General features: G+C 47.4%; 1 protein-coding gene across 1 annotated transcript in view; it reads left to right on the top strand.

The window, feature by feature from the left end:
• The first annotated feature begins 485 nt into the window (after positions 1-485).
• The window catches only part of CMTM7 (CKLF like MARVEL transmembrane domain containing 7), a 46829-nt gene continuing 19503 nt past the window's right edge, over positions 486-27811 (top strand). Inside the window, exon 1 of the mRNA XM_054595764.1 lies at positions 486-654. Coding sequence (XP_054451739.1) covers positions 496-654 — 159 coding nt within the window. The 5' untranslated portion in view covers positions 486-495. The remainder of the gene's footprint in view (positions 655-27811) is intronic.

Raw genomic sequence — 27811 nt, 5'->3', positions numbered from 1 at the left:
AAAGGCAGACTGAGAAGGAGTAGGAGGGAACTTTTGGGGGTATTGGCATATTTTTTTTGTTGATCTGGGTGGTGGCTACACAGCCGTAGACACACAGAAAAGTTAGAGGAGCTGAACACGGAGGGTTTGGACATTTTAGTGTATGCAAGTTATACTTTAAGTAGATTCTCTTAGCGCACATCTGCACCCACACACGGTCCTAGGAGGCTCAGCCCAGCTGTGGCCCCCGCCTTGCCCACTTCGGGAAGGCTTCAGCCTCCTCCCTGCAGTACCTTTCCGGAAAGCGCCCGGCCAGCCCCTCCCAGCTCGGTTCCCCACAGCTGGATGGGCGTTGCCCGCCTTGGCAGGGGACGCGTGCGCCCCGCCCTCCCTACCGCCGGCGGACTGCATACCCGCGAGAAGGCCCCGCCCCCGGCCCCGCCCCGTGCCCGCCCCGCCTTATCTGGTCCCTAGGTCCCCGGGCCGGGGGAGGCGGCCAGCTGGCAGGGCCGCGCGATGTCGCACGGAGCTGGGCTCGTCCGCACCACGTGCAGCAGCGGCAGCGCGTTCGGACCCAGGGCTGGCGGGGGACAGCGGAGCGCGAGCCCCTCGGAGGGTCTGCTGGACCCGGTCTACCCCCGCACGCATGGGGCCCTGTTGAAAGTGGCGCAGATGGTAAGAGAGGCGGGGCCTCAAGGCCGGGGTCAAACGGAGTGGCCCAGGAAGGAAGGGATCCGGGCCCGGGAGGGGGCGCGCCAGGCGGAACCCGCGGGAGCATCGCGCCGCGGGCGGGGGACGGCGGCGCCAAAGTTAAGTTGGAGGAAGTCTTCCTCCTCGAAAGTTGGTTGTGCAGCCCCCAACTCGGAACTCAGCCCTTCTCCCAGGCCCTTGTGCCCGAGGACCCATCTCCGAGGTCCCAAGCGCTTCCAGCCACCCTTCTGCGTAGCCTCACCGGCTCCTGATGGAAACCGCGGGCTGAAGTTCCTTTACCTCTTCCTCTTCTCCAGGCCCCGCCGCTTCGAACCCGAGCCGCGGGGGCGGAAGAGTCGCCCAGGCCGCGGCGCTGAGGCAGCGAAACCCGACCTCCTCCCCGGCCCGGCCTCCTCTTTCCTCCGAACCCAGCACTCTGGGCTCCCCTCTTTGTGCGCACTTTCGTCCGTGGAAGGGAGTCCAAAGGTCTCGCGTTCCAGGGTGGGGAAAAAGAATTGAGATCCCGGGGTAGCTGTCCTGGACCCTGCCCTATCAAGTTCCAAGGGGCGGGGAGAGCTCAGATCTCAGGGGACTGGAAGGCAAATGATCAATGAGGAAGGCCTCTGCAGAGGAGCCCGTGCTTACTTTGGAGAGGCGGAGTTGCCTGAATGGGGGTCACCTGTGGAGCCAAGCAGGCTGAAGATTAGGCTGAGTGTGTCAGCGCAGCGGCCTTCCGCTAGGGCAGCTGTTGCCCGGCCTGTTCTGTTGTTCCCCATTCTTTTCTCCCTTCCATTTTTTTCTTTAAAAAAATTTAATCTTAAGCACCTTTCCCGTTTGCTGGGTTTTGAAACTGGGTTGGACTGTTCGTGACTCTCCGCTCCTTGTAATGTTTGCAGCAAGAACGGTGAAGGGGGAAGTGGCCGTTTTGAAGCGGGATGTGGAGAAAAGAACGCGGGGACAGGAACAGGGATAGCGAGCTGGGCCTGCTAAGGTGGCCCAGCCCCAGGGGCTGGACACAGGGCGAGAGCTGCCCACGCATTCATAACACTGTCATTCTGGTGCGTGTAGAGGTGTCTCTCATTTCCTGCTTGGGCCACATCTGAAGGGAAGGGGATTGAGTTTCCTTTTCTCTAAGAATGGCGTCTAGATGGCCCCCAAATTAGCAAGTATGGGAATGTTAGTTACTACCAATAAAAAAAAAGTTGTACTGAGCAGCATTTTTTTTGGGGGGGGGGGTCCTATTAAGAGAGATCTGATCAGCCAAAGAGAGGGGACCAGTTTACCTCCTATCCTTAAAAGATGGGTGGGGTGATACCTAAACACTGGAAGACATACCTGAATTGAATGATGGTGGACAAAGTTGGGATCAGAAGCGTCCATCTTGGTCTGTGGACAAAGGGTTGTGTGGATGAGGAGGCTCAGTGTTGGTCTATGAGTCTGGTGGGCAAAGACTGGAGAATCCTCCACTTCATTTTAAGTGCCCCAGTTAGCTCCCGCCTGTGGCCCGTGTGCCAGGCTGCAGGTGACACTGATGGGGCTTGTGCCGAAGAAGAGAACAGGCCTTGGAGAATTGCTTCTCTGTGCGCCCCTCACAAAATTATGCCCAACGGCTTGTCGCCCCTCCAGCCTTCCCTGGGGAGCTCGCTGTGGCTGCAGGCTGATTTGAGCAGATCCCCTGGGAGTGAATGGCTCTTGCATTGTGGTCCAGTTACAACAGGGAGACTAGGACTGTCTGCTTGGGCCTCTTGTCTACCTTCTCCCCATTCTCCTCCTTCCTGGGGCACCTGCTTGGGCTTTTGATGTTCATTTTTATTCTTTGTCAGAAAATGCATAGCCACATTCTAGCACTGCGGGAGGGCAGAAGCAGGTAACATGGTGCCACCCTTTGGGCACTCTATGGGCCTCTCAGTTTGACCACTGATGTCTCACTTGTATGACGCTCTGTCCCAGGCTTCCTCTACAGTGTTTTCATCATGGTCTGATCAATGGACCTATCAATATATTACCTTAAGAAATCATTGGAAAGGCTCCTCCTTTGGAGAACAGCTTCCTTTCTTTGCTTTGGGAATGTCAAACAGATACAGCCACTTTGGCAAACAGTCAGGCAGTCAGTTACTCAGACTATGAAACATAGAGTTGCCACATGATCCAGCAATTCCACTTATAGGTATATACTCAAGAGAAATGAGAACATGTCCACACAAAAATTTGTACATGAAGGCTCACAGCAGCATTATTCATAATAATCGCAATGTAGAAACAACCCAAATGTCTATAAACTGATGAATGGATAAATAAAATGTGGTATAGCTATATAATGGAATATTATTCTGCAGAAAATGGAATGAACTACTCTCACATGTTAGAACACGGATGAACCTTGAAGACATGATGCTAAATGAAAGAAGCCAGCCACAAAAGGCCCCGTAGTATATGATTCCAGTTAGATGAAATGTCCAGAATAGGCAAATTTATAGAGACAGAAAGTGGATTAGTGGTTGCTTTAGGCTGGAGGGTTTGGGAGTAATGGGAGTACATAGGGGGTTTCTTTTGGGGGTGATGAAAATGTCCTAAATTGATTGGGGTTGATGCTTGTACAGTTCTGTGAATATACTAAAAACCTCTGAACTATACATTCTAAATGTGTGAATTGTATCTCAATAAAGCTGTTAAAAAGAAATAGATCTAGGGAAGAGTTTGGGGTTGGGGAAAGGCTACTCTGCATGAAGCCATTGGGCATGGGAAGGCCACAGCTATACTTGAGGAACCTCCCTTGGTGGCTGACCACGTCCACTAGTAGAGGAAGGAATGTCTTCCTGGAACCTCAGAGAGTGAGCGCAAGAGCCAGGTCTCCTAACCCATTGCGTACCGCTCACGGGTTTTCGTGTGTTTTGCGCGCCATCTGTTAAGGACCACTCACGAGTTTTCTCGTTTTTCACGAGCCATCTGTTATGGACTTTAGATGTCAACACACTGACTTGTCCACATCGAATGAAGCGATCTCATTGGTGGAAACTGTGCAGGTCAATCTACAAAAAACTATATAACTGCACGAGCTCATAAAGCATTGCAGTTACATTGTATTTTGGTCATTCGACCCTGGCGTATGTCTTAGAGATTTCTATGCGGTACTCGATGTACTAACATCACCTGAGAGCCTGAGGGGCCTGAGATGGATGGAGGGGCCTGGGGCCTGGAGGGGTCCAGAGGCACTTGCTTGTGTCTGTTTCAGCTCTTCCCACCAATCAGTTCATTTACCCAGCGTGCGTGTATGAGGGCCACATGCGTTTCCATTTCTGCAGAGACAGATGTCTGGGGCAAAGCCCTTGCTCTCAAAAAGTCTGTGATTCTGCTGAGAACAGACAAATACCAAAACTACTTGTCAGGAAGATAAAAGCTCTGCCGGTTGCCCACGTTAGGGAGGAAGGACAGGCAGAAGACAAAGGTGACTTTTGAGTTGAATCTTGAGAAGTGAATATGGGTGTGTCAGGTGGGAGGTGCCCCATTTACCTTTCAAGGGCCTTCGTTCAGCATGGGTAAGTTGGAGAAAGGTGACATGCTGAGGAGGGGGTAAGTGAAAAGGAAGAAGAGATAGTAAGACGTGAGCCAATATTTGGGCAATTCTTAACCTCCCCACGCGCAACACTTAGAAAGAGACTTTATGTTGTGTATTGAATGTTCTCTATCTTCTTAACTTGGTGTGAGGCATGTAGAATAGAGCAGTGAACAAGCCGTTTCTGCCTGTGTAGAAAATGACTGTGACATTTGCAGACCCATAGAATGCAAGATTTGGAATGTCTAGTTCCACAGGCAGTGAAGATGGAAAGCTAAGTGTCTTCCAGAAGGTTTATTTATTTAACAAATATTTGAGCACCTCCTGCATGCTAGGGCACTGTGGACAGAAGAGTAAACAAGATAGATCAGCCCCTGTCCTCCTTTTCTCTAATAGGGTAAACATTAATCAACTAATTAAAACTATGTAATAACAAACTGAGATAAAAGCTGTGAATGAGAGCTACTCAGTGCCATAGAGAATTAGCTAGGGGGTCTGACCCGTCTAGGGGATGAGGAAGGACTTCTCTGAGGAAGAGATATTTGAAAGATGAGGGAACAGCATCACTAGAAGAAGAAAGAGCATAGACAATGGCCCTGAGTCTGGAGGAAGGAATGTTGCCATGGTTGGAGTGGAGGGAACAAGGATAGGAGAGGCTGGGTGAGACTGGAGACGTATGCAGGCACCAGACGATCCAAGGTCTGCCCGATCGTGGTGGGGGTATGATCCTTATTCTAAGAACATCAGGGAAGCATTATGTCAATATCAACTCACCGCTGAAATGATGGCGCTCGACCTGGGGCTTCACTGCACCTGCCAGGGGTCGTTTTGGAACTTTGTTGAAATCTCTTTGGGGATTAGGATCACATTAGGTCTCCATTTCATTCATTTCAGGATAGTCATGAAGCCATAGCAAATGCTGAATATCTTAGAGATGTTTTGTCTGAAATATTATTGACAGAGTCTAGCTAGGCTGGGTGGAACCCGAGGGGTGTGTGAGTCTGGGGAGAAGGCCAGTTCCCAAAGGCAATTAGACGGGTGACGTCAGCCTCTGGCCTAGCTGTGAATAGACCTCTGGGCAGAGGATGACCCAGCATAACCCAGAACGGCCCACCTTCTATGTAGTCTTGGATCTGTGTGGCAGGGGAGCGCCAGTGTGGTCCCCAAATGCAGTCTACACACCCATGTCCTTCTCCTGGAAGCTGGAGAGTGAAGGCCAGCGAAGAACCCCACTGCCAAGATTCTCTGATTCCAGCCCGGTCCTGACCCAAGCACATGAAACTATTTTCCTTCAATCGTCAAACAAATAAAAATACTAAAAGAAAGTAACTTACAGGCTCTATTCCTAATAACAAAAGGAATAACCTGTTCATTGTAGAAACTTTGGGACACAAAGAAGAAGGAAATAGACTCCCACTCCCTTTCCACTGAGATTAAAATTTAAAGTAAAATTTTATACTATTTCATAGTAGACATATATAATGTGGGTGTTTTGGTCTTTGGATTTTTTCCTTTGGGTTTTTGGTCTTTTGAGTAGTTTCCTAAAATTAAGATACTATATATATTTTGTAAAATGCTCTTTTCTTTTTTTTTCTTTCTTTCTTTCTTTTTTTTTTCTTTTGCTTAAAAGTGATGAATGTTTTCTCATGTCACTTAATGCTCGTCTGCAGTTTGGTTTTAAGATTTTATTTATTTTTAGAAAGAGGGGAAAGGAGGGAGAAAGAGAGAGAGAGAGAAACTTGATGTGTGAGAAAAACAGCCATCTGGGGGCCTGGCCCGCAACCCAGGCACGTGCCCTAACTGGGAACTGAACTGACAGCCTTTTGGTCTGCAGGCCAGTGCTCAGTCCACTGAGCCACACCACCCAGGGCTGCAATTTGGTTTTAAACGGCGTTGTAGCCAGTCACGGATGTACCATGGTCTATGCAACCAGCCCCCTCCCCCTTATTGTGGCTCAAGGAGATTACAGTTCTGTCCAGGTACAAACAAGGCTGTGATGAACTTCCTTTTCAGAGAAGTTCCTAATGCACAAATCTATAAATACTTCCTCAGAATAAATGGCAATGACCTTTTCCAGAGAGAAAAATGAAGTGCTTCTTGCCCTTCCAAGCAGGTGGCATTAAACCATTGTCTAGGCTTTTTAACATCCAGAAGTTAATGGGTGTCCCTTCATCATCCAGAAATTTCAAGGAGCCAAATAGGACAGTAATCATATTTTAAGTCGCAATAGTATTTTTGGTGTCTGATGATCTGGAAAAGACACCCTGACATTCATAGGCTAGAAAATTCCACAGCGCTTTTAAATGCACTTGTTTTTAAGTCATGAAGACGGCATCCGCCTACATTGGAAGAATGATAGCACCACACAGGTGCAAGACCTTATTTATTCAAGCTGCAGAGCGTGTAGATTTCTTAAATCCTGGCCAGAATTCCTCTCCAGGGTACCCCAAATAACGACCTGTCCCCAGGTTGGGGACCTCTGCCCAGAGGAGATGGCACTGAGGAAGACACCAGCAGAAGGGTCCACCAGGCTGCCCGTCGAGGGTGGAGTGTAGGCGCGTCAGTGGCCGCTTGTAAGTCTGGAAAGAGGCCCACACATTTGTCTGGCATTACTATGGGTCCTGGAGACCCTCCAGGGCCATCCTAAATCTCACTCAGGGGAACTCCTTATGTGGGTCAGTGTATTTATTTAAATTTTGGGGTCTGGGAAGGCCGCCTCTCCACTCCCTCCCTCCCAGCCCCTGGTCCCCGGCTTTTAGCGCTGGCGCGTCCTGCTCAGCGACACTGGACATCCATCTGTTTCCTCCCCTGCCATCTGCCTCTCTGGGCTGCCGCAGGCACGCTGCCAGCCCAGCCCGTGACAGCCTCCCTCTGACCTGCCGCCTGCCACATGCTTTCTTTGTCACCAGTTTGGCTCAGTGGCCCCCTCGCCCGCTGCTCACTCCCTGGCATTCCTCACTGGGGTCTTTAGCAACCCCTGGCAGCAGCGGCCTGGCTCGGAGCCTAGCACTCACTGCTGGTTGCTTGGCGGGCCTTGGGTCTTCCTGAAGGGAAAGGAGGATGGATGGGACGGAATCTCTCCCCACCGGCCCTTCCCACCCTCACAGGCGGAAACCATTCACAGAGATGCGTCTCAGCTTCCTGCGGAGAAAGCGGCCACCCTGGTTTGTGTTTAAGCAGAAGTGGCAGTGACATGGCTCTTCCTTTCCCTGGGCAGCCACACTGGTTTTTTTGTTGGTTGGTTGGCTTGTCTGTTTGTTTGTTTGTTTGTTTGTTTGTTTTTAACTTTAGATAGATAGAAGGACAGATTGATAGAGAAAGTGAAGTCGCCTGTGGAGTGGTTTGTATACAGGGCCCAGCACAAATAGCGCCCCTTTTGTATTACAAAATCTTTTATTACAAAATCATAAGCATGTGATTCAGTAGCCTAACAATACTACACTCGAGCAGGCCATAGGCCATTTTAGGTGAAATGGTCCAATTAAAATGATAAATTATCACACCCACATTATTACCCTCCCTACCGCACTCAAGCAGGCGTTACTTCTGCTGGACCCACAGAAGGGGTTGCTGTGAAACTTGAGAGTATCATCCTCGGTTTTAAAGATGGAAAACATGAAGTTCCTTCAGAAGGGAATGGCAAAGGGGAAAAGGGGAAATTAATTAAATGCTTTTCGGTACAGAGTACATTGGAAGCTTCTAGAAGCAGAGGGAATTGAAAAGTATAGTTATAACCTCAGTGTATTTTTACTCACTTTTTCCTCTTAGATTTTCTTTATTATCCTAAGAAGGCGGCAGCAATGCTAATACTTTTTATGAAAAAGTCTTTTTTTTCCCACTCGCTCCTCTCCAATTACGAAAGTGGTACTTTAACGATAATAGCACCTATGATTGAGGTAGGGGACAGCCACTGGGCTAGGTGTGTCCCCTCATTTTATCCTCATGATGAGTAAGTCTGTCATTGTCTGCATTTTATTGAGGCGCAGAAGGGTTAGGTAACTTGTCAAGAGACATAAATAATAGTGAGGCTGGATCTTAGATCAGGAAGCTTGAGTCCAGACCTTGAGCTCATAAAAGGACAATTTGGGATCATGAGTCTTTTCCCATGTCATTAAACCTTGTTTGAAGAGGATGTTCTGATAACTGCGTATGAATCCATTATTAGGTTGTACCATAATTTACACCATTTGGCTCCTTGTTGGTGGGCATGTGGTAATAGATCTAAAAGAAGGGGCTCTGAGGCGTGACAATTTCCCCCAGAGATGAAATGAGCTGGAGTGGGGAAAACCCCTCTCTTGGGTATTGAACAGACAGTATGTGCATAATATTTCATAAAGCATTTTCCTATGTTACCCACAGGGCTGCTGGGAGATTTCAGAAGAAGCCACTAATACCGGGGTGGGCAAAAGTGGGTTTACAGTGGTTCATATGGAAAATAATACAATCATTACTACATAATAATACAAGAGTAAACTGTTTCGCATACTCACAGCTGGAAGCTTGCTTTTGTCCACCCCTGCATTATCCTTGGTTTTAAGTCATGAGTTCCTCCCGATAGGAGAACTGAGGTTTGAGTGTCCGCTCTACTGTCAGATGACTTTACCCGCAGTTTCCCTTTGTGTAACCCTCCTAGAGACTCTGTGAGTTGCTCCCCCTTCTTAGGATTGAATAGATGCTGAGAGGTTTTGCAACTCACCCCAAGTTCAAACTCTTCATTAAGCTTTGGAGCTAGCACTTGAACCCCAGTGTGGCCAAGGCCTAGCCTTTTCCCGCCATGGTGTGCCCTCTCCATGTACGTACGGCTAGCCCGCTGGGGCAGACGCACACCTTAGCGTGACTCCCACTGAGTCCCCACCATGTGTAATTCCATCCTCTTCAGTGTGGGTAGGGCCTGTGACTTGCTTCTAACCAACAGAATATGGCCAAGGTGACGGACTATCATTCTCATGATTATGTATTATGCCAAGGTGAAGGGGTGTTGCAGATATAATTAAGATCCCAAATCTGTTGGTTCTGAGTTCATCAAAAGGAGCTTATCTCCTGGTGGCCCGACGTACTTAGGTGAAAGTCCTTAGAAGAGGTACTGTGTCCATCCCAAAGGGAGAGATTCTCCGCCTGGCCCTGAAGAAGTAAACTGCATCGCTGGGAGAGAGCCTGGCAGAGAGCCACATGGCAGGCGTCTAAGGGTGGTGTCGAGAGGCTGAGAGCAGCCCCCAGCTGACAGCTAGTGAGAAAATCAGGGCCTCGGTCCTACAGCTGCAAGGAACTGAATTCCACCAACAACCATGGGAGCTGGAAGGGGGCCCCGATCCTCAGATGAAACCACAGCCTGGCCAACATCTTGACTGCAGCCTGTGAGACCCTGAGCAGAGGGCTCCTGCCCGCGCCCCTAACTAATGGAAACCGTGAGATGATAAATGTATGCTGTTTAAGTAACTTGGTAGTAGGTACCTCATATACCCATAGGAGCCCGTGTATCCTGCATCAGGTCTGCACTCTTGGAGCTGCTCCTTAGCAAGGAAGCAGAAGGCACAGTGGCCGTTTTTATAGTAATAATAAAATCCTTTGAGGGCCATGGTCCTATGTCATTGAGTTCCTGTGGAGTAAGTCAGTTTGCTGAGTTCCTGCTCTGGGCATTGTGTTGAATGCTTTCTCTGCAGGAACTCACCCGCCATTGCACCCCAGTATAATGGCAGAAACCATTCACAGAGATGTGTCTCAGCTTCCTGCAGAGAAAGCGGCCACCCTGGTTTGTGTTTAAGCAGAAGTGGCAGTGACATGGCTCTTCCTTTCCATGGGCAGCCACACTGGTTTTTTTGTTGGTTGGTTGGCTTGTCTGTTTGTTTGTTTTTAACTTTAGATAGATAGAAGGACAGATTGATAGAGAAAGTGAAGTCGCCTGTGGAGTGGTTTGTATACAGGGCCCAGCACAAATAGCACCCCTTTTGTATTACAAAATCTTTTATTACAAAATCATAAGCATGTGATTCAGTAGCCTAACAATACTACACTCGAGTAGGAGCTATTGGTATCCCCATTCTACAGATGAGCAAACTGTGCGCCTTATTTGCAGCCACTAGGCTTGTAAGAACTGCCTTCATCTTGCAGCTGGCCCTCCCCCTCCCGCGGTCTCTTCCCAGAACTCTTTTAAAAATTAAAAATCTGGATTTAAACAGTATCTATGGTTGTATAGTTGTTAAAATTGTACTTAATTAATTTTAATATTCACATGATGAAGATTTCAGAAAGTCCCCCAACTCCTACTCTTCCTCTCTGGAGGCCACCAGTCACTTGTAGATGCTTCAGGAGTTATTTTGTGTATGTGTGTGTGTGTGTGTGTGTGTGTGTGTGTGTGTACTCTCCCACCAGAAATGGGAACACTATACTCACTGTTCTGTACTTTTATTACCTATCTTTCCATCTTGGAGATAATTCCATAGCCATGAGAATTTCCTCATTCTCCTCATCCACTTTAATAGCTGCATTGTGTTTTAGAAAATGGATTTACTGCAGTAAATGCATTTGCCCAGTCCCCTGTTGGCAGGCATTTTGGTTATTTCTCATTTTTTGTTAGCTAGCTGTAGTGGATACCCCTGTACAGATTGTAGTTTTGTGTGTTCAAGAGTAACAGAAGGAGAAATTCTTAAAAGTAGATTTCCTCAGCCAGACGTTGCCTGCTCTCGGTAATTCTTCCATCTGTCCAGTAACACAGATTCTCAAGCCGCACCAATGGTCTTCTCGCAGAAGGTGACAGGGGTCTTCCACAGCCACTGGCATTGAGAAGGACTCTGCTTAGTATTCAGACAGTGATCCGAGTTCCACTGCTCTAGGATCCCACCTAACTCTAAGATATTAAAAGACTGCCAAGTCTTGGGAACAAGAAGACCTGCGTGACCACCAGTGTTCTTTGAATTTCCCAATATTTCTCAGCAGGGAGGGTTGAAGTCAGTTTCCCCAGGACCAGAGCTAGAGATGGGGATCCTTATGCAACTGGTTTGTTGAGGAAGGGAAGCAAGTGACAGCAGGAGACGGCGCCCCACAAAGATGCGTTTCAGAAGTCTAGCCTCAGCCTGATTTTTCAGGGAGCTCTGGAAAGTGAGGTGCACCACAGATGTTCTTGTGCTTCGAGGCAATGGAGTTGCTTTTGTACCCTTTACTGGTTACAGACTCGGTCCTCTGAGCCAGACCGCTGCAGCTGTCCAAGGGAAACGGTTAGAAGGCTGTGGGTGGGAGGAGTTGGCTGCAGGTGCCCCTGCCCTAGCTGGGGAAGGGATGCGCTGACCTGGTTGAAGGGGGCCCATTGAGCAGGGCAGCGAGGGACGGAGTGCCTGCTTGTGATCCTCAGGAGCCATCGGAATTGCTTCTCGTCTATCTGATCTCTGCTGAGGCTCTAAGCTGATCCACTCTGGGGACATACTTGACTACAGCCTTCTTCTACCTGCAAAACTGGTTTATCAGAATTTTTGCCCAAGAGCCCTGTGGACCTACAGTGCCAGGCAGCTGTCTGACAGACCACACAGGACTTTTTTTTTGTTTAATATGTTCATTGATTTTAGAGAGTGAGAGGAAAGGGGAGAGAGAGACAGAGAGAGAGAAAAAAACATCACTGTGAGAGAGAAGCATCGATTAGTTGTCTCCCATACCTACCCCAGCCGGGGATCAAACCCGCAACCTAGGTATGTGCCCTGACCAGGAATTGAACCCGCAACCTTTTGGTGTAAAGGACAATGCTCCAACCAACTAAGCCATACCGGCCATGGCCGTACAGGACTTTTGATGTTACTTTTTGCTGTTCACTTAAAGAGCTGGGTTTTTTTTTTCAACTCGTGTTTGAAACAAGGGAAGAAGAAAGTAAATCAATGTTTACTGAGTGAAAAATAAAAGCAAAAGGGAGAGAAATTATTTCTGCAACCTTTTATGGGAGAATTACCAGTGATGTCATCATAGTATAAATTTGGCCATATCTGTTGCAACTTCTTGGAAGGACCTAAGACCATAACCAGGGGAAAGTTTTCTGGAGAACAGGTGTTTGATTCAGAGACAGGGGCCTTCTTGACACACGCCGTTGTGAGTGTCACTTGGAAAAGGTAAAAGAGACACCTCTGACTCTTGCGTTGATAATGTGATGTTGGTTTTACAAGGGTTCCTCGAGGGCTGCTGTGTTGAGCAGTGTGTCCCGTTTCCTGGCCGCCACTGTGGGCAGAGGAAAGACTGCAGCATAACTTGCATCCCCTGATCTGATGGGCGTGTCCTTGCTGACAGTAAGTCTGCTGTCACAGTTCACAGTGGCATCCATCCTGTGTATATAGATGTGATCGTTACTTGAACATGCAGTTGTCTGGATTACCTGGATGGGCCTTAAATCCAACGACAAGTGTTTTTGTAAGTGACACACAGAGGAAGAGAAGGCGAAGCGGGTGTGCAGGTGTGACAGAGGTTGCAGTGACCCCGCCGTGAGCCCGGGATGCCAGGGCAGCTGCCGGAATCTGTCAGAAGCAAGGTCTGGGTTCTCCTTAGAGTCTCCAGACAGAGTGCAGACCTGCCGATGCCTTGGTTGGAGCCCAGGGGTACTGATGTCTGACTTCTGGCCTCCATAACTGTGAAAGAATAAATATTTTATTTTTCTAAGCTGCCAAGTCTGTGATAATTGGTTACAGCAGCCAGAGGAAACCAATCCAGCCAATGAAGGACTTTCCATTGTGGTCAGATTCTAAAAATCTTCAGCATAGGAGACAACAAACATTTCACGTTTTCTCCTTTTAGAAAGGCTTGTTCGTTTCCAGGAGAGCAGTTTCAGAGAGGTGGCGGCCACCCTCAGCCATCGTGGTCAGCAATTACACCTCCGGCTTCCTTGTTTTAGCACATCACTTCCGTGACTAGCTTATTCAAAGAGAAAGCAATACTGGAATTTCTGCTGATAAAAAGCAGAAATATAAAGACAGAGAAATACGAAAACACGAGGAGAACATAGAGGACAGGTTGGAGGCAAAAGATGAAAAGTACATTGCAAAGAAGGGTGCTTCTGGCCTTCCCCAGGCATTAAATGAAGTCTCCCCAGTTTCCCCCAAACCATTAGATTGCCAAATCTTCCAGCATTCTAGCAGAATCTTTACAGATAAGATAGTGTAGCTCCAAAAATATGTATTAAGGTGGTCGAGTTAGCCCTGCTTAATGTCCTGCTTATTAAATATTATTGCTACTTTTTAAATGTTTGTAGAAGTGCCCGATGATTTAAGTCTTTACATACACACTTTTATGACTTTTAATTTATAAATTATTCCAGGGGTATAGAAACTCTGCGGGAACAATACAAAGAAATTCCCACATACCCTTCCCCCCAGGTTCTCCATTTGTACACATTTACTGCATTTGTTTAATCCTTTTCCTTTCTATATACATATTATTTTTTTTCTCTGAACCACTTTGGTGTGCGTTTCCTAAGAAGGACTTCTCGGATCTATCCGCAACACAGTTCCCTAAATCAGGAAATGAATGACACCAGTGCTATTATCTAATCTACCAGCCATATTCAGATTTCACCAGTTAACCCGCTCATTTCCTTTTTCTGGTCTTGGATCCCACCCTAGGTCACACAATCAGTTGTCATGTCTCTTTAATCTCTTTCAATCTGGAACAGCTTATCAGTCTGTCCTGTCTTTCCTGACCCTGACAACTGCGAAGAGTCCAGGACCGAGCAGCCCCATCGTGGGATGTTCAAGTTGGGTTGGAGGGCCTTTCTGAGGCTCAACCTATTGTAGGTACAGTGGAGGCAAAAGAAAAAGAACACGTTTGGATGAAGGCACACCTTATCTCAGTTCGGGGCTTTGGTTTTCATGAAAGTCCCTTTCGCGAACTTCCCACCTGAAGTTAACTATGAGTTCAAGTTGAGCTTAATGGCCTGTCCTGTTGAAAGAGAGAGAGAGAGAAAGAAGAAGAAGAAAAAAGGAAGGAAGGAAGGAAGGAAAAGGAAAAGAAAGAAAGAAATCTTAGCTCAAATGTTACATCCTTGAGACAATGGCTGAAAGTTATTGAGGCCTTACCAGCTACCAAGTCCTGTTCTATAAACCTGACATGAATTAACCTCATTTAATCCTCACAGCAGCCCTATCATTGAGGTACTATTATTTTTCATATTTTTTTTGCCAAGCATCAGAAATCACGGTAACTATGCAGTCAGATATAGCCGTACAGGGGCAACTTGATAGAGATATTTAGCTGTTCCCCCAAAACTCATGCTGCCTCTCTCACCGTGAGGGCTTGTTTCTGGCTGACCACTGTGCAGACAGACGTTTCCAGCAGTCTGTATCTTTTTTAAAAGATTTTATTTATTCATTTATTTATTTATTTTTAGAGAAAGGAGAAGGGAGGGAGAGGGGGAGAGAAACATCGACGTGAGAAAAACAGTGATCAGTTGCCTCTGGCATGTGCCGCCACGAGGGACCAGGCCCCCAACCCAGGCGTGTGCCCTGAGCAGGAAGCCAGCCAGTGACCTTTCGCTTGGCAGGACGTTGCTCAACCAATTGAGCCACGCAGCTCGGCAGCCTTTGTATTTAAGTGAGGTGTACAGCTCACACTCCTTTCAAAAAAGTCAGCCCGGGGGAGGTGTTTGAGGGACTTGGGCCTTCCGCAGAGGACACAGCAATGCTGCGCTGGGAGGTCCCTGATGAGGGGTGAGGTGGGGGCCCTCCGCCCGGCTCAGAATGTGCTCGTGTCGAGCCTGCAGACCGGGAACCCAGGAGTCTTTGGGAACCTGGGGGGGCGACGATGCAGGTGGGGACCCCAGCAAGGAGCGTGCGGGATGCCCAGCCGGAGTTTCTGTTAAAGATGCAGTTTCTGCACTGGCTGCCGGCATGGCAGCGCCTTTCTTTTAGATTTAGTGGAGTTGACAGGTTTCCACTGACTCACCCCATCAGAACAGCAGGCTCCTATGCCAAGGTAAACAGAGACAAGCTGAGGGATGAGAGAAGTGTCTGTCAGTTTGTCAAGCTGTCAGGACAGGGTTCCTAATTGAAAGCAACACCAGAAAACACTGAATAATGACATTACTGTATTGGATTAAAGACTAATAGAATCGAGTGCCAGATGCGGCCAGCTCACTTTCGGATTTCCATTTCTGGCTCAGCAACTAACCCTTTGGTGTGGTCCTAGTCATGTCCCTTTGCCTGACCAAGGCTACTTCAAGCCACTTCATCAGGCAGTTATTTGGTGCCCATTCTGCCCCAGCCCTGTGCCAGCCTCTGGGGGAACAGCATGAGCAAGGTACGTCCACACCCTCCCCTAGGGACTGAAAACCTCGGCTAAACAGGTGTGGTGTTCACCACCTCTAAGCGCCATTGTTTTAGGCGCTGCTAAGAAAGGAAGGAGGGAAGGAAGGAAATGTTTTTAATTACGTGATGACACAAATCCATTTTCTCATTTAGAATTTGTATGTAATGATTATATTCTTATGAATACATCCGGGGGCGTCCATCCTTTTGGCATCTCTGGGCCACCCTGGAAGACGAAGTAGTTGTCTTCTGCCACACGTTAAATACATTGTGACACGTAATCACAGAAAAATCTCATAATGTGTTTTAAGTAAATTTACGATTTTGCATTGGGCCACATTCATCGCCATCTTGGGCTGCATGTGGCCCATGGGCTGCAGGTTGGACACCCAAGGAAAATTGGTGAAAGAAAATAAATCGGTTAAGGTATTCTTAAAACTTTTTACAGTCAGAGCCCCCCTAAATTCCTTTTCTAAAAATGTATTTTTACACCCCGCCACCCTCAGTGCCATCAAGCGTGTGAGCATGGCAGCATTCCTTAGAAGAATCCATGAAAGAACCAAAAGCCAGTGGGGCCAGGCTCATAAGCTGCCTTTGGTCTCGTGTCCTGGGAATGATGCTAAACATGCCTGATTCGCCGTGCCGCCACCTCAGCCCCACAAACCCCTGGGTCCCAGGGCTTTGCAGAGCGTTCCACTCCTGCTCTGGGATTTTCTCCCATGCTGCTGGCACCCATTCTGCAAGCTTGAATGCTGGCACATCAAATGTTGGCACAGGCAGGCAGTGGCAGCCAGTTTACAACTGCTGTCTGGTCTCACCAGCAGCAGCTATAGGACCTAGCCATGCACTGCCGGAAGTAAAGATGTGCAAGAATGAGCATCCTCGAATCAGTGATGCGTGGTTAGTGTGACAGGGCTGAGCATCACAAAGGAGGAAGCACAGATAACACGAGTCCTCTGCAGACTGTGGTCAGACCTTCCTGGGGAGGGAAGCTTCAGGCTGAGACCTGAGCACAGGAAGGGGCAGGGCAGGAGAACAAGGTTGGAAGGGTGTTCTGGAGGAGGGAACAGCCTGTGCAAAGGCCCAGAGCTGGAGAGAAGGTAGGGAGTCTGAAACTTTCTTGGTGAGTCCACGAAATGTGGTTTTTAGTAGTGAAGGAGTGTGGGAGAGCTGTTAGCCACAGACGCACTTTAGCAGTGGTTGTTAGGGTTAGAAGTTTCTCCATCTTTGTCAGCTGTCTCGTGGGAACTGCTGGAGGAATGAATGATGCAGTGAGCATGTTAATCTACCTGTTTATTCTGGGTTTTCCACTGAAGGGATTCTGTAGGTTTAGCATTTTATTTCTGAGATTTTATATTATTACGCAAATATGATTAGAGCAACATTAACATAATTAGATCCAAAAGTATTAAAAGACAAAATTCACTCACGGTCCACCATTGTGCAAATTCCACACTTTTTTTTTTTTTCCAATTGATTTTAGAGGGAAGTGAGAGAGAAATATGGATTTGTTGTCCCACTTACTCACACGTTCATCGCTTGATTTTTGTATGTGCCCTGACCAGGGATCGAACTGGCAACCCTGATGTGTTGGGACAATGCTCCAACCAACTGAGCTACCTGGCCAGGGCTCACAAATGTTTTAGTTGTGTACAAATATAGATGTTTGCAGAGCTGTAATCCTACCGATTACAGTCATGGATTCTGCTTCCCTCTTATTTTTTTTTTAATTATAAAATTGAACATTTAGTAACATGTCCCTGTTGCTATAAAATCTTCATAATTGTGCCTAATACATACAGTCATCTAACTGTATATTCTTTAATAACCATTCACTTTTGAACATGTAGGTCATTTTTAAGCTTTTAGCTACTATAAATGGCATTACGCTGAACATTTGCAGGGGTCGGCAGACTATGGCCTGCTGTCCAAATTTGGCCTGTCAGCTGTATTTTTCTTTAATAAAGTTTAATTGGTACACAGCCAAACCCATTCATTTATGCATTGCATATGGCTACTTTTGTAGTACATGGCAGAGTTGAGTAGTTGCAAATAGCCATGGTAGGGCCCTCAAACCCTAAAATACTTATTCTCTGGTTCTTTACCCTCAAAAAATGTCAATCTTATTTTAGAGTGCGTAGGGGAACTCTCTTATAATTTTCCTTAGGAGAAATTCTGAAATTCCGTAGGATTATTCACTTATAGAATATAAATGTTGATTTCAAAGTAATTTCTAATTTACAGCATGAATATGGTCCATATAGGCAGTGATATAATGAGACAAATGAAGGAACCAATTTTTTTGACCATATAAGATTATTATACTTAGAAACTATTATAAAGCAGTTTTGGTTTTACTCAGAGTTTTCTAATTTTCATTTCTGACAACCACCAGCCTCCCTGTAGCACCAGTTCTTTTCATTCAGAGCAGTTCTCACAGTTCTTCATTGTATTTCACTCGTATATTTCTCGAGTCTCTCTTAATCCATGAGTTCCTTTCCCTCATCCTTTTTCCTTCCAATGTATTTCTTGAATCAGTGCGGTCATTTACTCCTGCGGTCCCTTCCCGCTGAGTGCATTCCTGTGGCGCCACCCACAAGGTTTTCAGTCCCCTGTATGCCCTACAGATGCGCAGTAAGACGTAGAGTTTCCTCAGGTTCAGATTTGCGTGTTGTAGGACCACTTCCTGGGTGGTGATGTGGATTCCCATCGGGCAATACATGATGTCTGGCCATCTTTATTTTCATGGTGTTCAGATTGGTCAGTGGGCTCAGATGTTGTCAGCCTGCTCCCTCCATTATAAAGTGGGCATCTTGCTTTTTTCATGGTTTTCACATTGCTATTTTCATTTAACAGTATATATTCGAAGCTGTAGCATGGGGTTCCTTACTTCATAATTATTTGCTTCTTTTCTCACGTAATGCCTGCCCCTCGGCTCCTAGTGACCAGCTAAGCATTGGTTCAGTTTTCATTCTTAACTTTGCATTGACTTTGAAAGTTTGCACCTTCTTTGCGGCTCTTCATGGTGATAATTCAACACCGCATTCCTAGTTCCCATTTGGTGCAAGCCTGCTCTTCCCTTCATCTTTGACATTTCTTACTAAGGCTCCTTTCATTGCCTACTTACTTTAGGGAGAGTTCAAACACAAATTACTAAAATAATAAATATTCAAATGGCCCAAACCATCTGCCCCTGAACAGATGTCCACTTTAAGTAAATATCAATCTCTACTCTTCGGGGCCAAGGGGAAACGTGAAGAAAAATAAAAGCCAAGCAACACAGGGAGGGCCCTCTCCATGGGAAGGAAAGGAAGGCTGAAGAAGTGGTGGCTTCTATTTAGTTTCTAATTCAAAGCACAGAAAGACTCCAGAAAATTCTGTTAAGGAAGAGGAAATGGTAACCCAGGAATGTTATTTCACACGGGGCCTGGATGTTGCTTACCATAATAACGTTGTTCCCTGCGCCCAGTGAGGGTTTTATTTTGTATTTAACACATGGTGGAACATATAATGCGTGCCAGGTGCTGTCCTTAGTGCTTTTCGGGTGTTATCTCAGATGAGAGAGCCCTCCAAGTGGGGTACTGTTTGTCACCTCCACTTGCCAGATGGGAAAACCAAGGCTCTGGGAGGTTATGGAGCTTCTCCAGGTCCCGTGGCTAGTAAGAGGCAGTGAGATTCCCACTGCTTGAGTGAGACCCAGGGGTAAGTCACCTGCCCTCTCTGTGCCTCAGTTTCCTCATCTGTGAACTGAGAGTGATGATATTACCTGGTCCCGAGGGTTACCCTGCCGATCCTATGTGAAGTGTTACTGCTCTATCACCTCCTTTCAGTGCCCTCGTGAGAGCTTTTGTCTTTAATATTTTCCTTGAAAATCAACAGGTCTTCTTAATATTCTTCATAGTTGTCTTGCATACAAGGTCTTCATCCTCTTTTCCCCTTCGCATGTCCCAACCCTCTTGTTTCTATGAGTCGGCTCCGGTCCTTTTGATAGGAATATTAGCTGGGCACAGGGCAGTGTCTGAATGAGAAGGGAATCCGCTTTCATTCAGGGTATCGCAGATGCTTTGTTCTGTGGTTAGCTATCAAGTGTACAGCACGTGGTATGTGCCAGGGTTGTGTTTTTGACCAAGCAGAGAAGCATCGAGATGATAAAGAAAGAACATCAAGTTGGCTCTTGCCTCAGCTACCCATAAACTGAGTAACCCCAGATAAATCACATCCCTTTTCTTGGTCCCAAATTTATCTCCAGTAAAGTCAGGGAGAAATTGTCAAGATCACTGTTCTAGTCATTACATATACACAAGGTGAAGCAAAAGTATATTTACATTTGTTCGCAGGGAAAATAATACAATAATTAATAAATAATCATCCAAGAAGAAACTCTGTTTCGCATACTTGCAACTGTGAACATCCTTTGCCCCACGCTGTGTGTGGGCAAATGTGCAGGGCCTGCGTAGGAACTGCTTGGCAGGTTCAAAAAAGTGTGGGCACTGGGGTAGATGAACTGTGAGTTTTGGGGCCTGTGCCATTCTTACATCAGGGGCTTTTCTGGAAGGTTTTTCTGTTGGTATCAAGAAATTTCAGGACAGAGAAAGTCACAGTTCTAAAAAACCCCTGTGGAAATGCCGCAGTGAGATTTTTGCAGGGTGTAGTGAGGGCCGAGACGTCTTAATTTCATCTTACCTCCGTGACCTCTCACTCTGTGGTTTGACGGTGTCACCTGATCATCTCTCTGCAGATGTCTTTTTTTTTTTTTTTTAAGATTTTCTCTTTTAGTTTTTTGGGTTTTTTAAAAAAAGGTTTTTCTTGGTAGCTGCTTTGTTGTAATATCAGGCACATGCAGTGCATTCACTTAAAGTATACAGCTCGGTGCTTTTGAGCATATTCGCGGGATACGCACCGCCATCTCCACGATCCGTGCCACAACTCCCAGATCAGTTCCCTGCGCTTCAGCGAGTGAGTAGAGTCATTCGTCCATCACCACAGTGTGATATAAAACAGCCTCATCACCTCCAGTCAACCCCTGTCCCCACTGCGTAACCTGTTTGCCTTTCCAAGTGAGTTTTAGAATCAGCTCATCCATATCTTCCCAAAAAGCCTGCTGGGACTTGATTGGGATTATGCTGAATCTGTATATCAGTTTGGGAAGAACTGACGTATTAACAATATTGTATCTTTCTGTTACACTTCTCCTTTTATTGAGATCTCCTTTGATTTCTTTCATCAGTGTCTTGTAGTTTTCAGCATACTACAATGTTAGATTTATGTCCCCCCTTTTTGGCTGCTACTGTAAATAGTCCTATTTTTAATACTTAATTTCAGTTTTATTACTAATGTGTGTAAATACAGTTGAGTTTTGTATATTAATAAATGCAATATTAGTCCTTGGATCTTTTTCTCTAGAGTCTTTCGGATTTTCTTCATAGGTAATCATGTTGTCTACAAATAAAAAAGTTGTGTTTCTTCCTTTTTGATCTATATGCCTTTTATTTATTTTTCTTACCTTATTGCAACTTCTGGAAGTGTATCGAATGAGAGCGGTGAGAGAAGACGTCCTTTCTTTGTTCCCTATCTTAGGGGGAAATCTTGCAGTCTTATCACTATATGATGCGAGCTGGAGATATTTTTGTAGATTCCCTTTATCAAGTTAAGGATGTTTCCTGCTATCCTAGTTTGCTGAAAGTTTTTATCATAAATGGGTATTGAATTTTGTCCAATGCTTTTTCTGCTTCCGTTGATATGAATATCTGATTTTTCTTCTTTGATGTGTTAATATGGTGCATATATTGATTTTCTTTTCTTTTTTTTTTTAATCCTTACCCAAGGACATTTTTTCATTGCTTTTAGAGAGGAAGAGAGAGGGGGGAAAAACATCGATGAGAGAGAGAAGCATTGATTCGTTGCCTCCCATATGTACCCAGGCCAGGAATCGAACCTGCAATCTTTTGGTTACAGGACAATGCTCCAACCAACTGAGCCACACCAGGCAGGGCTACATAAATTTTCAAATGTTGAACCAGCCATGCGTTCCTGGAATAAATTTTCGTTACTTGTTGTACACTTCTATTCTTTCACATATTGTTGGATTCAATATGCTAATGTTTTCTTGAGCATTTTTGGTAGTCTGAAAAGAGTTTTTGCAGCCCTGGCTGGTGTGGCTCAGTGGACTGAGCGCCAGCCTATGAACCAAAGGGTTGCCGGTTTGATTCCCAGTCACGGCACATGCCTGGGCTGCAGGCCAGGTCCCCAGTAGGGGACGTTCTAGAGGCAACCACACATAGATGTTTCTGTCCTCCCCTTCCCCTCTCTAAAAATAAATAAGTAAATAAAATCTTTAAAAAAAAAAAAAGGAAAGAAACAAAAAAAGAGTTTATCCATAAGCTAGCTAAGGACCCAGCCCCCGTTCAGTCCTTCCCTTCAAGACATTCACAGGCTAAGCGGCTAGTGTGAGTTATCCTGAATCCTTCCCCCACAGTGGCTGTTCTTTTTGGCCTTACCTGTTTCTCACTTCTCTCATGTTAGAAAATCATGAAGTTATGAAACTAAATGCAGAAACAGGATCAAAGAAGTGTTTGGGTCCGGTAGCTGGACTCAGGTTGATTCGGCTTACCTCTTACTGTGGTCCTGCCCAATGCCTCTAGGAGGACAGTGACTTCGTATTGGATTTCTCTGAGGGGTCCAGTTCCCCGCGAGCAGGTGCGTGAGAGGACGCTTTGTTCAGGACAAACCGTTTGTGCAGGTCTTCCCTGCTTCCTCCAAGGGCATCCAGACGGGGCAAGAGCAGGGCGGCTTCCTGGGGCCTGAAAGGCCCTCTTTGTCTCACCACCAGGCAGAAGGCTGTCGCTGCAGCAAGGAGGCCCCAGGGTGACCCTGTGGCTCGGGCGAGGGGAAGTGCAGAGAGCGCCCAGCTCCTGCCTACCAGGTTATTTTTAATAAGCAAAGGCCAAGGGAGTGGGGAACTTTCTGAAAGGAGTTCTTTGTTTTTACTGGCTCTCGGGTGACTCAGAAGTGAGAGGGCAAAGGAGAGCGCTGGCACCAGAGAAGTGCCTGCTGTGGGCCTGCCTGCTGAAATAGCTTTGCTGAACCTGGGCCAAGTCAGGTTACGGTGACCATCGTGCCTTTGAACTGCAGACAAGGAAGCTGGAGGAGGGGGAAGAACTAGTTCTTAATCTGTCTGAAGGGCCATGTTCAGCATGGCTGGCTTTCTGCTCCCTAGCAGCACGGCAGCCAGAGGGCAGGTGGCATGGGTCCTCTCTAAGAGTTGTTCTCCAGAACTGGGTCCATGAGCAGGACAGGGGGACACCTAATGGCCTGCAGGACGGGTGAGGCCTGGTGCATTTTTCTATCAGTGGTTTTGCGTATGGAAATGTTTGGACACGTGGAATTGCCAGCTCATTTTGAGCAAGCTGTCAGCAGTCTGAGGAATCTGAGGCAGCTACCTCCCTACCGGGCCAGGGGAGTTTCCTGTTGGTCCCACCAGCCGCAGGGACCTTGTTTGGAGGAGAGGGGGACTGCTCCCCGCATCAGCACGCAGACTGGATTCCTGGAGGCCACACTGAGACATCCATGCCGCCTGCTGCCCTCTTTTCCTACCCCTCTCCTCTGCCCACTCCTTACCCTTTAGGACAGGGGCTGTGTCTAAGCTGTCCTTATATTGTGCTCATCTGATGACAACTCATTGCACTTAGAAGAGTCACTGTTTAAATGCCGCTCTGTGCTCAGAGCTGCGCAGACATTACCCATGCCGCTCTCCCCAGCATACCTCTGAAAGGAGTCTTAATACCTAACATTTGTTGAGCATTTACTAATGCAGTACATGACTGTTCTAAATGTTTTGCCCAAATCAGCCATTTTAATCCTCATATCCATTCTGTGTGGTAGGATTCATTATTATCCCCATTTTAAAGATGAGGAAACTGAGGCCCAGGGAGTTTAACTGGCCCACTAGTAATTGTATTTGTGAAGTGACTATGTAACCAACAGGGGTTGCTAGCCATGCCTTATGTTCCATTCAGCCTCACTTAATTCTGATCGGAGGCCAACCTTTGGCCAACAATCAGACTTCCCCCTCTGCCCCACACTGGGTACCATGTGGCAAGCACACATCCTCTTAACCACTGTGGTTTTCCAAGTGTCACATGCTTACGAGCCTTTAATGGTTCTTGTGTATTTGCTTTGTCACGTTTTATCCCAGATTAATGTCTTCTTCCCAAGGCCAGCACTGGTTTGGCGTTATGCTGCTTGGGTTTTTAATCAAGGTATCCCACACCCACATTCTTAAATTCAACAGGCTCTGGCTTCTGGCAAGTGCCCCGAGCTGGATGCCAGGCTTCCTGCTGAGACTGGCCCTACAGCTTTTCCTTATATTTATTCCCCCAGGATAGTGGCCAAAGTATGGAGCAGCATCACTATATCTTGTTTCCTTAGGATTGTCTTTGGCAAAATCGAAAGCAGTGTAGCCTTGTGCTACTTCTAAGCACAGGGCTAAGAACATGGTTGGTACTCAATAAATAATCATTGAATAAATAACTTTATTCATCTTTCCACTTTAAAAACTAGGGACTGAGAAGCCAGGCAAATTCTGGAAACTGATGTATCAGTTAGCTTTTGCTGCGTGACAAATAGACATACAACAGTAAGTGTCAGTTCACATGAACGAAGTCATCTGGGGTAGGCTCTGGTGATCATGAACTGGGCTTGCTTCTGTGTCAGGGGGTTGGCCTCTCTCATCTGATCTGGGCTAGGGTCAGCTGGGGTAACTGGAGTGACCCAGCATTGTCCCCATGTCTTTCATTCTGTTGAGACCAGTGGCTAGTGGCTTTTTGAGACTAGTAGGCTAGTAGAGAAAAGTGGCAAGAAGATGACGTTGTCACAAAACATACATTAAGTGTTGTGAGCTCACCAAACTCCAAAGAGCCTACCAGCGCCACAGCGCTGTGGAGAGAGTTGCCACATTTAATGTAAAGAAAATCAAAATGTAGATATAAGTGGTAGTAGGATTCCTTTTCCAATGAAATCTTACCAGGAAGCATCGATCAATGATTCTCCCAAGCTGAGCTGCTCCGGAGTGGGGCTGAGAGAATGCCCAGGCAGCCGTTCTTGTCCTCCTTACCGGTCTTGGATCCTGTGGCTACCAAACCAAGAGCTCTTCGAAGCTGCTGGCTGTCACGGGCATTTTTCACTTGCCCAGAGCACGCATGGGGCCATCAGGTTCAGCAGTTTTAGCCCATCAGAGCCTCCAGTCTACTGAGGAGCCAGGATGAGCACACACTCAGTGTTACAGGATGGGCGTGAGGATTCTCAAGTCACCTCCGCCACAGCAGGTTTCATTGTATAATATTCAGCGACAGTGTTCTCTCAGGTGGCAGCTGCCTTTCAGCTGCGTCTACCCCAAGAACATCTCTGCAGAGGGGACATTTTTCAGACACAGTCCCAGGTGCAGGTCACAGATGTTGTCTCTCTCACGTGGGCTCATCCCAGCCCTCTGGACAGAACTCAGCTTCTCTATGCAAAGAATTAAAACATGAAACCCAGAACAATTCATGTGCTACTTTCAAAACAGACCAAGTGGGACCTGCTTTTGTTTGTTTGTTTGTTTGTTTGTTCGTTTAAGTGTTTGCCCCAGCTGCTACGGTTGTAAACCAGATTACTGCAAAATGTAGCGGCAAAAAGCAACCACATACTGTGCTCATAAATTCTGCGGGTCAGGAATTTGGACAGGGCTCGGGGAGGAGGGCTTATCTTTGCTCCACCAGTGACGGCGTCTCACCCGGGAAGACTTGAAAGCTGGGGCTATTGGCGGGGCACCTACATGTGGCCTCTCCAAGTGATGTGCTTCCTCTTAACATGGCGGGAGCGTTCCCAGGGTGGATGCCCCGAGACAGAGGGCCAGAGGAAGTTGTATCGAGGTCTCCATGACCTAGCCGTAGAAGTCATGCAATGTCCCTTTCACCCTGTTCTAGGCAGCAGCCAAGGCTGCCCTGGTTCAACGGGAGGGGAAGTGGCGTCTGCTTCTTGCTGAGGAGGAGCAAGGTACTGGAAGGGCATGTGAGACTAAAAATGTGGCTGTGGCCATTAGGGGAACGCGTAGGGGTGCTCCCTGTGGAGAGTGTGACGTGGGGGGCTCAGTCCTGGAATAAGTGGCAGGGACTGGAGAGAAGGAGCGCGGGGCCTGCCTGACAGGCGCTCCCGCGCCCCCCACCCGCTGGCCTGCGCGGGCGGCCTGCCACCCGGAGCCTCAGAGCCCAGGACGGGCTGGAGCACCTGCCTTGCTTTGAGTTCCCCTTCATTTCCCCATCTCAGTACTAACCAGGTACTCTCAGGGAGGAGAGGGAAAATACGTGAAAAAACACGCGTTCGGGTGAACTGTCAGAAAGGGTGTTTCAGTGGCCGCTTAGCCTCTGGAGGGCATCCATGAGGTTCAGGCAGAGGGAAAGGTTTAAAAGGAATTCCGCTGAGGTGTGGTGGGGCAGCTCCCCAGGGGTTAAGCTGGCTTGGGTTTGGCTGGAAGGAGTCACTGTCACCTTAGGGTGAGACTTTTCACCCCTTTTCTGCTCATGGGGGATCTTTGGCTTATAAACTTATACCACACGTGTCCGGACATTTCAGACCCTTCCATCTGCTGTCCACACTCCTTGCCTTGCTGATCAAAGCAGCTGGGGCGTTTTTGCAGTCAACGGTGGGAAAACATGGCTCCAGAATGTCCCTTCTGTTCTTGGCAGAGTCAGACAAGCTGTGTTCAGCCCACCTTGCAGCATTAGTGTGGAAAGCTGCGGGCACCAGCTCTCCGCCTGTGGGCTCCTTCAGACACCGGTGCGCTTGACGACACCAGACCCACCGTCCCCAAGTCTCTGCACTGGTGTTTGCGCTGGTGACTTGTGTGAATGTGGAACCTCATCGCTTGGTCTGGCCGTGGTCAGAAGGTGAGCTGTTGCACTTTCATTCAGGTCAGCAGAAGGAACCGAAAATCGTTGTCCGCCCTTGTGCGAAGCCCCATGGCATCACGCTACCTGAATTGCTCATGAAACGCAACTACTGCTTTGTAGTTTTGAAAATAAAAGTAATTGCCCTAACTTCCACTTGTGCTTTTATGGTAAGAGTGATGACTGCACATCGCAATTCATCTTTCCCTCGGCTCTCCCTTCTTTGTGGCAGTTTAGTTATTTCTCTGAGCTTGTTGGGCATTACAAATCCACACTGTGCCCGCATCGGGCACAATGAGCCCTTCTGTGGCCCTCACCCAGCTGCCCAATCCTTACTGAAATATATCCCCACCCGCTAAGTCTCCCAAATGATTCTGTAACAGCTTAATGACATATAATGCACGTACCAGCACAGATAGTAGTTTTAAGTGTGCAGTTCAATGATTGTTAGTAATCTGACAGAGTTGTGCAGCCGTCACCATAATCCAATTTTAGGACGTTTCCATCACCCCCAAAAGGTTCTTTGTGCCCATTTGCTCCCATGATTGTGAGGCAAATCCTGTGCTGTGCTTTATCTCACCCATAAGTATCTCAGCAGGCGTCGGAACTGCTGGGCATTCCATTGGCTTGTCCTGGCCATGCCTGCTTGTGCCTAAAAGGGAACCCCAGTGTTCGGTGCTGCCTCCCCTAAACCCCAGAGAGCCCGAGGGGAAGTGACTACAGAACAGACGCTGCACTCAGCCTGCGGGCCATTTTTACACTTTGAGAATCAAGTGCAACCACAAATTCAGGTCTGCGTATGTGGAAGGCCTGCTCTGTGCTGGGCTCCCGGGATACAGCCGGGAAGGAGCCGCAGTCCCTGCCTGTGGGCCCACTGCTCTCATCCTGCACTTTACAGGTCGGGCCCGTGCAGGATGACGGCTTTACCTTCCTCTGCTCACCTGTCTCTCCCCTACACACACACAAGGCAGGAGCGAGCAGGAAGGCAGCCCTCAGGAAACGGACAGAGAATTGCAGTCCTTCGTTTGTGCCTTTGTTTATTCAACAAATATCTCTGGAGAACCCCTGTACCCTCAAAGCACTGGGGAGACAACAGTGAGCAAAACAGAGAGGAGTCCCCATCATCATGGCCCTTCCACTCAAGGGGTAACAGACTATTGAAAATAACAGGGAAAATAGACAGCTTGCCAGACAATGATAAGGGCTCTCTCTGAGGCAGAATAATTGAATGTGTGGCATCTACAAATGATACAATATTTATAGTTTTATAAGCAGGGTATACAACTCTGTGTGTGTGTGTGTGTGTGCGACACACTCCTCACTGAGTCATGGGAGTCAGATAGACCTGGATTTGCATCTTTGTTCCGCCACCTACCGTCTGTGTGACCTTCCTTGGACAA

The sequence above is a fragment of the Pteronotus mesoamericanus genome, unplaced genomic scaffold, assembly GCF_021234165.1.
Source record: "Pteronotus mesoamericanus isolate MK-2021 breed Mesoamerican mustached bat unplaced genomic scaffold, CSHL_Meso_final scaffold_54, whole genome shotgun sequence".
NCBI lineage: Eukaryota > Metazoa > Chordata > Mammalia > Chiroptera > Mormoopidae > Pteronotus > Pteronotus mesoamericanus.
This window is presented reverse-complemented; position numbering and strand designations above follow the sequence as displayed.